The 13,771-nt window shown below is 38.8% G+C and overlaps 1 protein-coding gene across 1 annotated transcript; it reads right to left on the reverse strand.

Moving 5' to 3' along the window:
* Window positions 1–6,235: 6,235 nt before the first annotated feature.
* LOC141601456 (uncharacterized) lies at window positions 6,236–7,621 on the reverse strand. Its single transcript, XM_074421744.1, has 3 exons — window positions 7,593–7,621; window positions 7,295–7,490; window positions 6,236–6,424 (listed from the first exon to the last, which is right to left on the reverse strand). Exons 1-3 carry the CDS (start codon window positions 7,619–7,621, stop codon window positions 6,236–6,238), a joined length of 414 nt encoding a protein of 137 aa, XP_074277845.1.
* Window positions 7,622–13,771: the final 6,150 nt, after the last annotated feature.

The following is a 13,771-nucleotide window of genomic DNA, read 5'->3' on the forward strand; positions in this document are numbered from 1 at the left end:
GAAAAACAATGTTGCGGTTTATCGGTTTTAACAAAATAATCATAAAAACATGACAAAAATTAAATTCATCAACTTTTCAATTTTAGATCTGAAAAAGATAATAAAATGCAACATGTAACGTTTTTCCTTAGTCATGGAGTATGTTTTATTAATATTTCACTAATTAAGTCACTATTTATGCTAATTTTCTTCAAAAAATCATAAATCATGCATAAAGACTTCAATATAGCCTATTATTTTACACACATCTTGTAAAATTGCATGTGACAACACACTAAATTGCTATGACCAGATTCGATATTTATTTCATATTAACCTATTTTTCACTTAAATCCGATTTTAATAATGAAATATCCATTTTTCGAGCATAAGACGTCCAAAAATTATGAAAATTTACAGGTCATCTCAAAATAATATATGTGACAACATATCTAAAAAACATTGAAAAATTCGAAGTTTAGCTAATTTTAGTCCGAAAATGACATTTTATTCATAAAATCATATTTTTAGTGCCATTATTATATAAGATGAACAATAAAAATCCATAAAATAACCAAAATATCCTAAAAACATTTTAGGACCAGAAACTTTAACATGCATAATTATTTTCGTGATATATCATAACAGGGGAGGCCCGTTGGGCGTGCAATTCGATTCTAGGAACCGGGGCCCAACAGAGGGAAGGGCCTTCTTATTTAGTTATTATTACAAATCTGCCAAAATTAATTTAATTGTACATGATATCACAGCGGTAAAGTTCTTAACTTTCACATAGGCGATGCGCGTTCGACTTCCACATTTAACATTTTTTTCCACTTTATTTGGCTTACTGTGAGCCCCACTTCCTACATTATTCGTTTGGGCCCCACTTCCTACATTAATTCGTTTACTTAAGCTATATGCCCCAGCCCCCAAGTCCTCTATTAAATTTTGTACTAAAAATTTCATACTGTATAAAAATTGATTGTTTTGCTTTACCTATTTATTGTAAATAAATACTTCTTCATATTCTCTAACCAATTAGTCTTGCTGAAGACGCGTCGGAGCAAGTGACGGATAATGCCACTCATAAAACGGATAGGGGGGACAAAGTGGGGGCACCTCATGTACTTTCCTCTCTCCTCTATTTGGATCATTTGTGAGGCAAAATGGTATTTGTCACTCCAAAGTGACGGATAGGTGCCGTCACAAATGAGATTTTGTGTTCTCTAACATCTTTCACATTTCCTAAAACGGCAAATTCATTAAGATCTCCCACTTTCCTTATTTGTCTATCTTTTGTGGTTACAATATCTTATGACCTCACATTCTCTCTCTTACTTTTATTTTCATCGACATATCATACTCCCACTAAATTCTACCCAAAAACAATTGTGGAAGAACATAGAGAATAGGAGGGAGTATCTTTTATACTCTCATTTTTATTATCCTTCTTTTGCTCGAAATATATTATAAATTGATTGTCGCTTTCTACAGTTACTCTCCCTTATGACGAAGGTATCCTTGTTAACATTAAAATGGATCAAATGTCATCTCATTAAGCATACAAGACAAATCTTTTGCTTTTTACAGTTACTCTCCCTTATGATCGTGTATGACTGACCCCGGTTAATGTTTTTAAAACCTTCGGTGATCCATTCGGGGATGGTGAGCAGATATTGAGCAGGTATGGCATGAGTACTGGGATAGCTGGGATTGCCATGATCTGATGATAGAAGTCTTCCGCAGTAGCTTAGTAGTTTTCATATACATTTCAGTTGGTTCAGTAGACAGCCATTTTGAGAACATGTATTAGTATTTGGTTTGGTTTTTGGATTGTAACCTTTCACTAAGTAATTCTATTTAAATGTTGTTTCTTCATTGTTTATTTGATTATCATTGCCTCGGGTAACCGAGATGGTAACATCCTTATACCTGGGTGGTCCTGGTAAGGCACTTGGAGTATGGGGGTGTTACAATTATGACTGATTGGATCCTGTAACGGCTAATTGGCGGTTTGTGACACGTGTTGCAATTACTGCAACTCTTCAATAATTACTCTGCAAGTTACGGTTGAAAAACCCTAATTCTACCGAGTATAAATAGCCTTCACTTCATTGATTTAATCTCGACCAAAATCCGATCATTTTCTTCTAATAATCTTCATCTTCAAGTTCCCTTAATTCCCAGAATTTAATCTGCAACGTATCTTCAACAAAGCTTCAAAAAATGGTTGCAAAAAAGAAATCTTCCAGGGGAGTGATGTCTCATGGAACTCCATTTGTTTCCAATCCTGAAGAAACCACCTCTGAAAATTTACCAGCGTCTTCTGTTCCTCAGCCTCCTGTGGTTGAAAAACCAATTGATCCCCCTCTTGAAATGATTTCAATCTTTCATAGAGAATTTGAGTTTAAACCCACAAAGGCTCTGAAAGATGACCAGTCTCTTCCAAACCGTCTGAAACCCGAATTTGAAAAAGTCTTGAAGGATAAGGGAATCATTCCTGCTGATTCCGAAGTCTAGATCCCTGAAAATTCTCCTGTCAAGGCAGACTGGTCATGTCCTGGCTGGTTCTGCATCCACGACTGGGCCTTCAGGGATGGTTGCAAGCTTCCTTTCTCTCCACTTATGGTGGATGTTATTAAAGAAATTGGTGTGCCTTCCTACCAACTGATGCCCATGGTGTGGAAGGTGGTCTGCTCTGTTGAATACCTCTACAAAAAACACAACATTTCCTTCTCCTTGGAGGACTTGAAGGCCTGCTACGCCGTCAGGACTAACAGTCATGGCCGTATTCGTTTTAAGGCTAGGCCTTTAGGCGCTCCTCTTCTCAGCAACTTGGACAGCAGCTATGACAAAAATTGGGCTGCTGGTTATATGTTTGTCAGGACCAATTCTGTGGGTCCTGACCTGGCGTACTTGAACTAAAATGCCTGTGTCGGTGGTGAGTATCCTGGACTTCTTTGTCTTGCGTGTTTATTTGTTAGTTTTAAAGAAAATAAATAGACTTGAATGACTTATACCTCTTTTTATCTGCAGTTGATGATTGGTCCAGTGAGATCGAGTATCCTACTGCAAGCATCTCTGCTTTCCTTGTAATTTCTCAATTGGAGAGGACTTGGCCTCTCTGTTGTGGGGCTATTCATCTTCCTCATTGCCTGAAGACTGAAGGTGCTGCTAGAGTGCCCAGTCCTTCAAAAGCTGTCAGTGCTTCTACCTCAGGCAGTAAGTCTTTATGTTCTCTATTTTTCTTTTGCTTTTCTTTCTATTTTGGCTTTTACATAACAGCCTGTCTTTATTGCTAATATAGTGTCTCGTGTTATAGACACTAGGTCGTCCACCCGCCTTGCCAAGTTTGGCATGGCTGACCTTTCTGGAAGGCTGGCCAGGTTCAAAGAGGAGAGTTCTCAGGGAGGTGGCGATACTGGGTCCGTCATTGATTTAACTAAGTTCCCTGCTGCTCCCAAGGTTTCTCCTGCTCCGGTTGCTCCTGCTGAAACAAGTTTAGCAACCCTGAAGAGGAAAGTGGAGGAGGTTTACTTGTCTGCCCCAGTCAGGGAAGTGCGAGCCAGGGTGGATAATTTGGAGGTTGCCAGGGTGAAAATTAGTGATTATGCCACTTCCAAATTAGATGTTATGCTTACCCTTGATCCTATTGAGACTGCTACTCAGGCGGTTGCTTCAGTAGATCATGCTGTCAGCCTTTTGGCAGGTGCCTTAGCTACTGTGAGAGAGGTATATGAAGTTATTTTTTATTTTTTATAATATGTGTGTATGTTTTATTTAGAGGTTTTTATTTATTATGATATAATATTTATACTATTTTTGTTTCTGTTCAGGGTGTTGCAGCTTGTCTCCATAATGCTTATTAGGCTACCTCTTTGGTGGCCAGGATTGATCGTATGAGATCTGATTATGATAAGCTGAAGTTTGAACTGGATTTAGCTCGGGCTGGTCTGGCTGCAGGGACTGGTAACTTGGCGAAGGTGCAGGCTGAGAGGGATGCTGCCAAGACTAAGGCAAGCTCGAGTAAGAAGCTTCTGCAGGAGGCACTAGACAGGAATGAGGAGCTTACCCTGGAGAGGGATGATTTGGTGTACAAGCTTGATGATGCTTCCCTGTACTTTTTCATCAAGGGGAAAGTGGCTGCCATTTCGGAGCCTGTGGAGGCCAGGGCAAATTGGAACCCTGAAGCTGAGATGGCCTTTGCTGCTTCTAAGTATCCTGACCTGCACAATATGGGCAATGAACAGGAAGTCGACTCTCCAGGGGAGCAAGATGTTGATGCTGACGGGGAGCAGGATGCTGAGGCTGATCAGGCCAAAAGTGGAAGTGCTGATGCTGTTTCCAAGGGGGAGCAGTAATTTTATACTTTTCTTTGATGGTATTGACCCATCCAGGGGGGATGTCCCTGGAAAGACAATTTTATTTTCTTTGTTTTTTCTGTGTCTGGCTGGTTAGGGAGGTTATCTCTGGCCATAACAATTATTATGGTGCCTTTGCCCTAGGGGGTAAGGGCTTTATAAATATGATGGTGGTGGCCTTCCTTGGCTCACTTTACTTATTTCTTGATGCCTTGTTATTTGTTTCTTTTGTCCAAAATCTCCTACAAACTTTATTTCTTCATACCTGTTAAAATGTTAAGTTTCTGAACCTGTTAACCTGTTTTTTCAATTTTTTGTCCCTGTCTTGCGATTAAAGCCATCGTAAGCCATCCAACCACATATAGTTTTTACCATAGCAGTTGAAGGAGTGGGAAAACCGGCCTGTCGGGAGGGCTTATGTCCCCTACCTGACCGGAGGGCTTGGTACTCGGCCTGTCGAGAGGGCATTTAGACTGATGGTCGGGATAAAACACCCTTGCACCATCTTGCTGCGTCCAACCGGTTGTAGATGTGTGCAGCAAATAGTCAGGTCAGGCAATATTTCATACCTGATTGGTCCTGCTATTCACCGTATCCGGTGATGGTTACCAACTTCATCAAGCACAACGAGGTGCAAAAAATTAAAAGAGTACATAAATAAGAAGTCTAATGTGCAGTAGAGTAGCCATCAATCTTGAATATTTATGCATATAATCATTTATCATGTATAATTGTTCAGTATTCAAGTAAAATAAGGGAAATTGGGTTAGTTGCATATGTGGACATGGATTGCACATAGAACATGTGAGACACATAAGTTTTCAGGTAGCATGTCAGGGTAAAACATTGATAGTAGAGATGTAATTTTTACCTGATCAGGCCAGAATAGGATTTATACATGGAATAATTTCAAATGAGTTACATTCTAAGATCTTGGGATCATTTCTCCTTCTAATGTCTGGAGCTTGTATGCTCCTTGTCCGACAATTGAGTCAATTAAATAGGGGCCTTCCCACGTAGGGGCTAGCTTGCCTGCTGATTTTTCTTTCTTATTTGGGAAAATTTTTCGTAGGACAAGGTCTCCTTCCCTGAAGACTCTAATCCTGACATTTTTGTTGTAAGTTTTGGCCACTGTTTGTTGGTATGATGCCATCCTGATTTTGGCAGCGTCTCTTAGTTCTTCTGCTAGGACCAGGTTGTCTTGCAACAGGCTGCTATTTGCTTCAACGTTGTTCAGGCTATATCTTGATGTTGGCACCCGGACTTCTGCAGGGATGGCAACTTTACAGCCATATACCAAAGAGTTGGTTGTTTGGCATGTTGATGTCTTTGGAGTTGTCCTGTCTGCCCATAGCACCAATGGAAGTTCTTCAGCCCATCTGCCTCGTCTTCTCTTCAGTTTCTTCTTTAAGCAGCTTATGACTACCTTGTTGCTAGATTCAGCCTGGCCATTAGCTTTTGGATATCCAGGGGTAGATGTGACCAGGTTAATGTTCCACTCTAGGCAAAATGCTTTAGTCTTCTTCCCCACAAACTGGGTCCCGTTATCACACACTATCTCTGATGGGACTCGATATCTGCAAATAATATTCGTCCTGATGAATGATATTACTTCCTTTTCGGTTACTTATTTGAAAGAATCAGCCTCGATCCATTTGGAGAAATAGTCAGTCACATCCAACATGAATACTTTCTGTTCTAGGGCTACAGGTAGTTTCCTTACAATATCCATGCCCCCACTTCATGAAATGCAAGAGTGCAGAAATTGAGTGAAGTAGTTCAGATGGCTGGTGTATTATTGGTGCATGAATTTGACAGGCTTCACATTTTGAACAATATTCCAGGCAGTTAGCCCTCAGTGTTGGCAAATAGTAGCCTGTCCTGAGCACTTTTCATGCCAGGCTCTTTCCTCCTTTATGGTTGCCACAATGTCCATCATTTATTTCTTGGAGTACTTGCTTAGCTTCATCAGGCTGCAAGCATCTCAAGTATGGTCCAGCCTGCGATCTCTTAAATAAAGTGTTATTGATAATAGAATAGGTTGAAGCTCTTATTTTAAAAGCCCTTGATTCATCCCTGCCCTGAGGTAATATTCCTTAGAGGAACCAATCATAATAAGGTTTGGTCCAAGAATTATTATCTTGATTGACAGGGTTGACTTGTTCAGCTTTACTGATAGCTGGCTCTAATAAGTGAACAATTGGTATTTTATCAAAAACTGCGGGAGTGAAATTTGAACCTAGGCTGGCCAAAGCATCAGGCTGGGTGGTCAGGTCTCTTGGTATTTGGTCTATATCGAATAAAGTAAATTTAGCAGTAAGGTTTTTTGCATATTCTAAATATGAAATCATTTTTGCATCCTTTGCCGTATAAATTCCCTTTATTTGATTAGCAATTAAAAGTGAATCTGTTTTTACCTTTAAGTTTTGAACACCGAGGTCTAGACATACCTTTAGGCCTGCTATCAGGGCTTCATATTCTGCTTCATTATTGGTAGCTTTGAATTCAATGCTTACAGCCTGTGCTATCATGTCTCCCTGTGGCGATTTTAGTACTAACCCTAACCATGTCCCCCCGGCATTCGATGCCCCATCTATGAACAAAGTCCACTCTTGGTCTGTGGTTTTATTTTCTAACTGGTTAACTTCTTTTTTCAGGCCAGGTTCTAGGTTAGGGCTGAAATTAGCCACAAAGTCTGCTAAGGCCTGTGATTTGATTGTTGTCCTTGGTTCAAAGGTGATATCATACGTGCTAAGGTTGACTGACCACTTGGCCATCCTACCTTACAATTCAGGCTTGCGTAGGACAGATTTTATGGGTAAGTTGGTCCTGACTATGATAGGGTGACACTCAAAATAAGGACGCAGCTTAGCACATGACATAATTAAAGCTAAAACATATCTTTCAAGTAATCCATACCTCATTTCAGCATCTAGCAGGATTTTACTTACATAATAGACAGGGTGTTGCTGGCCTTCTTGTTCCTTTACCAAGACTGCACTTACGGCTGTGTCAGTGACAGATAGGTATACTGACAGGGGTTCTCCTTTCTCCGGTTTAGGCAGTAAAGATGGAAATGACAGGTACAATTTTAAGTCCTGAAAGGCTGCTTCATGCTCAGGTGTGCACTGGAACTGTTTATTCTTTCTGAGCAGGTTGTAAAATGTTTTACACCTTTTAGAGGATCTTGATATGAACCGGTTCAGGGCAGCTACCCGGCCTGTCAATTTCTGAATATCCTTGACAGACCTGGGTGACTGAAGTTCCAGGATAGCCATTATCTATTCAGGGCTGGCCTCTATGCCTCTTTTTGTCACCATGTATCCTAGGAACTTACCCGCGGAGACTCCAAAGTGGCACTTTGCAGGGTTGAGTTTCATGTTGTATTTTTCCAATATCTGAAATGCTATTTCCAAGTGCTTCACATGATCTTTTGCATTCTTAGATTTTACTACCATGTCGTCTATATAGACTTCCATGATATCACCTATTTGATCCTTGAACATCATGTTGACCAGGCACCGGTACGTTGCCCCTGCATTCTTCAGGCCGAAAGGCATGGCTGTATATGCCCCAGTCTGTAATGAATGCAGTACTTTCCTGGTCAGCAGGGTGCATTTTTATTTGATTGAATCCACTGGAGGTATCCATGAATGTCGGCATCTCATGCCCTGCTGTGGCATCCACCATGGCATCAATATGTGGCAGGGGAAATGGATCCTTAGGGCAGGCTTTATTCAGGTCAGTGTAATCTACACAAACTGTAATACCCCGTAATTATAAAGGTTGATAAGTGAATAATTTATGTAATTCAAATAATTAATTAATTAGTAATAATCGTATTTATAATAATAATTGTTGTGAGACGGTAATTAAACGAATTAAATAAAATAATAAGGTAAGACGGGCTTATTGCTAGTGTCGACTTGGGCATGTGTAATATGGAGTAATAATGGCATTAGTATACTAATTTACATTGATATCGGTTTGGTTGATGGACATGGTGGCTCTCTTCGTCCTGCGGATTTATTGCTTTATTCTTGGGACAGGGGGCGTGATGTGTGTGTTGACTTGACAGGTTCTTCTCCTTTGACTCAGACTGGGATGACGGATTTTGTGCCTGGCCAGGTTGTCGCTGATGCTGCTCAGCGAAAGTGTGCTAAGTATGGGGATTTGTGCGCGGTAGCGGGTTATGGTTTCCTTCCTTTCTCATTCTCTTCACTTGGGGAACTGGGTTCGGATGCTGTTGCCTTGCTCAAGCGATCCAGAAATTTTCGGTATCTCAGGATGCGGTGGCTCGGGTGGCCGCTTACATTTTTACTAGACTTAGCTTTTCTATTGCTAAGGGTGTGGGAGCCCAGATTGTCTCTCGGCTCCCTACCAATTTCATGTAAACTTTTATTTTTCTTTTAATGAAAGCTGCGCGCATTCTTTTATAAAAAAAACTAATAAAACTAATAATAATAATAATAATAATAATAGTAATAATAGTAGTAATAATAGTAATAATAATAATAATAATAATAATAATAATAATAATAATAATAATAATAATAATAATAATAATAATTATTATTATTATTATTATTATTATAATAATAATAATAATAATAATAATAATAATAATAATAATAATAATAATAATAATAATAATAATAATAATAATAATAATAATAATAATAATAATAATAATAATAATAATAATAATAATAATAATAATAATAATAATAATAATTATAATAATAATAATAATAATAATAATAATAATAATAATAATAATAATAATAATAATAATAATAATAATAATAATAATAATAATAATAATAATCACATATATTTCCTAACTGCTTCCTAAGCATATCCTACCCCTATAAATAGAAGACATAACCTAAGCAATGAACCTTATTCCATCATAAATATAATAATTGATAAAGAAGAGAGCAAAGAAGATCTAAAGAGGAAAGAGAGGAGAATTCTAGCTAGAAGATCGTCACAAGGTAACTTTTAATCACCTCTTAAAATACTCGCCTTAAGACGAATATAACTTGTTAATTAGACAACTGTTGACTGACCTGAGACTGTGACCTTGACCGTGAGACACCAGGGATTGACTGGACCCATCGTTGACCATCATTGACCGATATGAGAGGGGCGTTCGAAGGGGTTTTTATGGGTGGTGTATGACGCGTTTTGTATGCTATTGAAACCATATTTAGACGTGTCCAACCTGGGATGGTTTGGGTGGTATCTGGGGGTTACGTCGACCATTGTGGGTGGTCAGGGATGTTTAAAGGCGGTGACTTGGGTGGTTACTTGGCCGGAGTTGCTGGAAAAGGGGTGGTTGTTGTTTACGCATAAAACCGATTTTATACACCTTCTCGTGATTTGTTTGACTCACACCTGGGTTGGTTGGGTTCGTGGGGGTTATGCGGTTCTATTAGTGGCATTACTCTGCTATGGGGTGGTGGTTAGCGTGGTGGTTGACCGGAGTTTCATTAAAACAAGGGAAAAATAGAGGAGTGTGTCGGGTTGTTTGTTGTTAGTCGTTGTTGTTGTGTCGAGTGCAGGTGTTTGTGGGCCGTGAGGGAGGTTTTATTGGTGGTCAAGGTGGTGGCCCATAGTGGTGGTAGTGGTCATAAATAGTGTTTAGCCGTGAGTTGTATAGGTTGCGTCGGGTTCGGGTTTGTATATAATGATATTGTGAGTTAGGGCGTGGATTGGTGGTTTAATGGTCTGGCTAGGAGTGGATTCTGGACCAAGGCTAGACTGCCGACAGTGGAGGCCCTCGGTGGTGGCAGTGGCAGGCCTTGGTGGGTCTCGGGTTGAGTTGTATACACGGTTGAATGGGTTGTTTGAGGTGTCGGGTTTTCGGTTGTGTGTGTAGCTTGTAATGGTGAGGCCGTGGTTAGGGAGATTAGTGTGGCCGTGTATGGTGGCTGAGAGAGGGTAGTTACTAGTGGCGCGTTGATGTTGTATGTTGAGTTGTTGTTGGGTATTGCTAGTTGTTGAGGGTTGTTTGGGCGTGGTGTAGCGGTTCTGTGTGGCGGTTAATGATGGTGGCAGTGACGTGGTGGTGTTGGCGGCAGAGGGAGCAGTCCGGGGAGGTATTAGGTGGTGGTGTTGGTGACGGGTAGGTGGAGGTGTAAGGTGTTAGCATGTATGGTGAAACACGGGTAGGCAGAAGGAGTGATGTGTGTTTTTAAGGAAAATTAAGATGGGACACTTACATTTATTATTTATTTAAGTTGGGTTTCGTAAATTGACTCGGGTTTTCCGTATATCGTAATGTTATAATTAATAATAATAAAAATAATTAATGTATAATAAATAATGTATTACAAACAAATTATAAATAATTAATATTAGATAAATCATCATTTGTTTTAGGTGACGGTTTCGAGGTGGAATACTTTTGATTGATTGCTCGGATTTGCTATTGGATTATATTGCTACGAGGTAGGATAACTACTCAACTGCTATTTATGTTGTATTGCATATGAGTGTGTTGGCTGAAGTATGTTGGTTATATTGTGGTGGTTGATTTGCTATATCGTGGTGGTTGGTGATGGTGGATTACTGTAACACCCCCATTTATTCAGGAGCCTTTAGCTAGACATTCCCAAATAAATAGGACTGTTACCATATCGGTTTCCCGAGGCAGCGAATAACAAAGTCCAACTCACCAAAGTACTTTAAATTAAAACTTAGCGATTACATGTTATTACAACTTAACCAACTAAAACTTAATATAAAACAATTACATGTTATCATAATCTATGTGGTCTAGACTTCTAGGTAGATTGGCCAAGTCCTCACGCATTCCCATAAGCTCCCAAGTCAGCTAAATTTTAGTACTTATCATATATGCTCCCCATTATTGTTCATAACAGATGTTCACGAATACACAGTCAACCACGAGGTTGAGTAGGAATAAATGCTAACAACAAGAACATACGTTAACAATTCACTTTCCATTCTCATAGCAGAACTCCCTGACAACGTGCTCCTTTTCATGACTTAGCACACCTCCCTTAACAACGTGCTCACATTACATTGGTACCCCTCCCTTAACAACGTACCGCCAATATGTAATAGTACCCCTCCCTCACAACGTACATATTACCATCACCCCAGTGTACAAACTTCCTCAACAACGTACAACTGACTGTCGCACAGCTTTTCACAATTTTCTACATTAACAATACACGATAACAACTCAAATCACCTCATAAATATTATTAATATTACCAACACAAATGAATATAATTCACCCTTCCAACAATTACGATATTATCAATCAACATATGCAATATAATTCTCCTTTCCAACAATTACGATAATATCAACCAACACAATTCGCATTAACATAAACCATCCATTATACCAAACATTATAGAATAAGAGTTGAGTAGGATTTATCCCTACCTGGCAATCAATTCCAATTAAGTAGCTCAAGCGATCCAAATAATTAAAGCAATTCGAACCCAATTAATTTCTTCATAAATCTTCACCTAACATTATATTATAATTTTCCATCAATTACTAATTATTACCTTCCATTATTATTTAATAATTTATAAATTATATTCATTAACCAATTTAATTTTTTATTATTATTAAGGTTTACGATATTAAAACCCGACTTAAATAAAAACCCGATTCAAGTAAATAAAAGTCAAACCCATAAGACAAAACCCAAAACCCAAAATCCACGTATAACCCCCCCCCTAGCCCGAGTAAACCCGTCACCAACACCCACACCTAGAACCCGTTTAAAATACCGAAACCCGACACCACCAAGCTCACCACCAGGCCCCTCCGGGAGCACCCACTGCCGACAACCCAGACACACCCCAATCACCAGCTACAACCGCCCCAATCCGCCACAACCTCGCGCCCTAATACCCACGACCAACAACAAACAACACAAACAACAACTCACACAACACGCCAACTCCACCACCAACAGCAACCACGACAGCCACCCATCGTACCTGACATGCCACGAACCCTAGCACAAACCCGACCCATTAACAACACCCCTACAACAACCCCACACCGGCGGCAATAACACAAGCATCCCTCCCCTGTTTTCGAGTAATTCCGGCCACCACCACCACCACAAACCACCACCTTTACCACCCCAACATCCATCAACACGGTCGACACAACCACCCTGACCTATCCCTACTAAACCCAGGTGAGTCACGTCCTGAATAAGGGTTCAAAACGACACAAAACCTGCAACACAACCACCCCTCGAAACTCGCCTGAAACCGCCCTCTCCCGTTAGTCAACAGTGGTCAAATCAGGTCAACGGTGATCCTTGGCCATCCACGGTCACAACGGTACTTACGACCTAATCTATGGTGGCCTAGTTTACAAGTTATAGCATATCAAAGAGTATACATGAGACGGTTTAAAGTATTACCTTGAGGCGATAATAAAAGTTAATCCTTTTGCTTTTCTCTTCCTTAATTCCTTTCTTCTTTCCTTTAGATTTCTTCCTTCTTATTTTATGAATTATTTTTCAGATGATTGTGTATTTATAGTCTCGAATTAGAGAGATATGACGTTGATTAGGAAACTAAGAACTATTTCCTTATTCTAATTATTATAGGAATAACTAATATAATTAATATTATTACATATTTATTCTTACCATAAGTAGGACTTCCACTTACTACTTTACTAATTTTATTATTATTATTACACTATTATTATTATTAATATTATTATTGATATAATTATTACTACCTTTTACCTTTATTTATATTTTATTATTTCCTTATTATTATTTATATTAAATCTTGAAACAATTCCCGACCATGCTCATACTAGATTAATAAATTTTGGTCCATATAACTATGGCACACGGCCCAAAGCTCAATTACTAGCTAAGCTCAATTCCCGACTTGGATACTTATTTTATTATTTAATTGTCTTATATGGAATTATTATTAGAAATGTCATTAATTAATTATTTAAATTACATAAATTATTCTCATTAATTATTACTAAATTACGGGGTATTACAGTCTTCCCCTCTTAAAATGAACTTCGTCCCGAAGTTCCCCCATAACTACTACAACATTTATAAACATCCGCACAACTGAGCCTAATTCCAACTTATGATCATTGCAACATAATTAACTTACTTAATCATTATCAAACCATATCATACTTATCAAAATGTATCACAAAACTAATTCAAAACATGAAAATGTATCATAAATAAACTTAAAACATGAGGTGTCACATTCTACCTCCCTAAAAATAAACTTCGTCCCGAAGTTTCGGAACTACTATTTATGAAACTACTGACAACTTAAATACTTATATAAATTTTAAGACTCTAATCCACTCAATAAACTAGTTACCCTTGTCCCCATTCCCCTGTACTGTACTAGTTGTACCAAAAGTCTTTC

This window comes from Silene latifolia, chromosome 9, assembly GCF_048544455.1.
Source record: "Silene latifolia isolate original U9 population chromosome 9, ASM4854445v1, whole genome shotgun sequence".
Taxonomy (NCBI): domain Eukaryota; kingdom Viridiplantae; phylum Streptophyta; class Magnoliopsida; order Caryophyllales; family Caryophyllaceae; genus Silene; species Silene latifolia.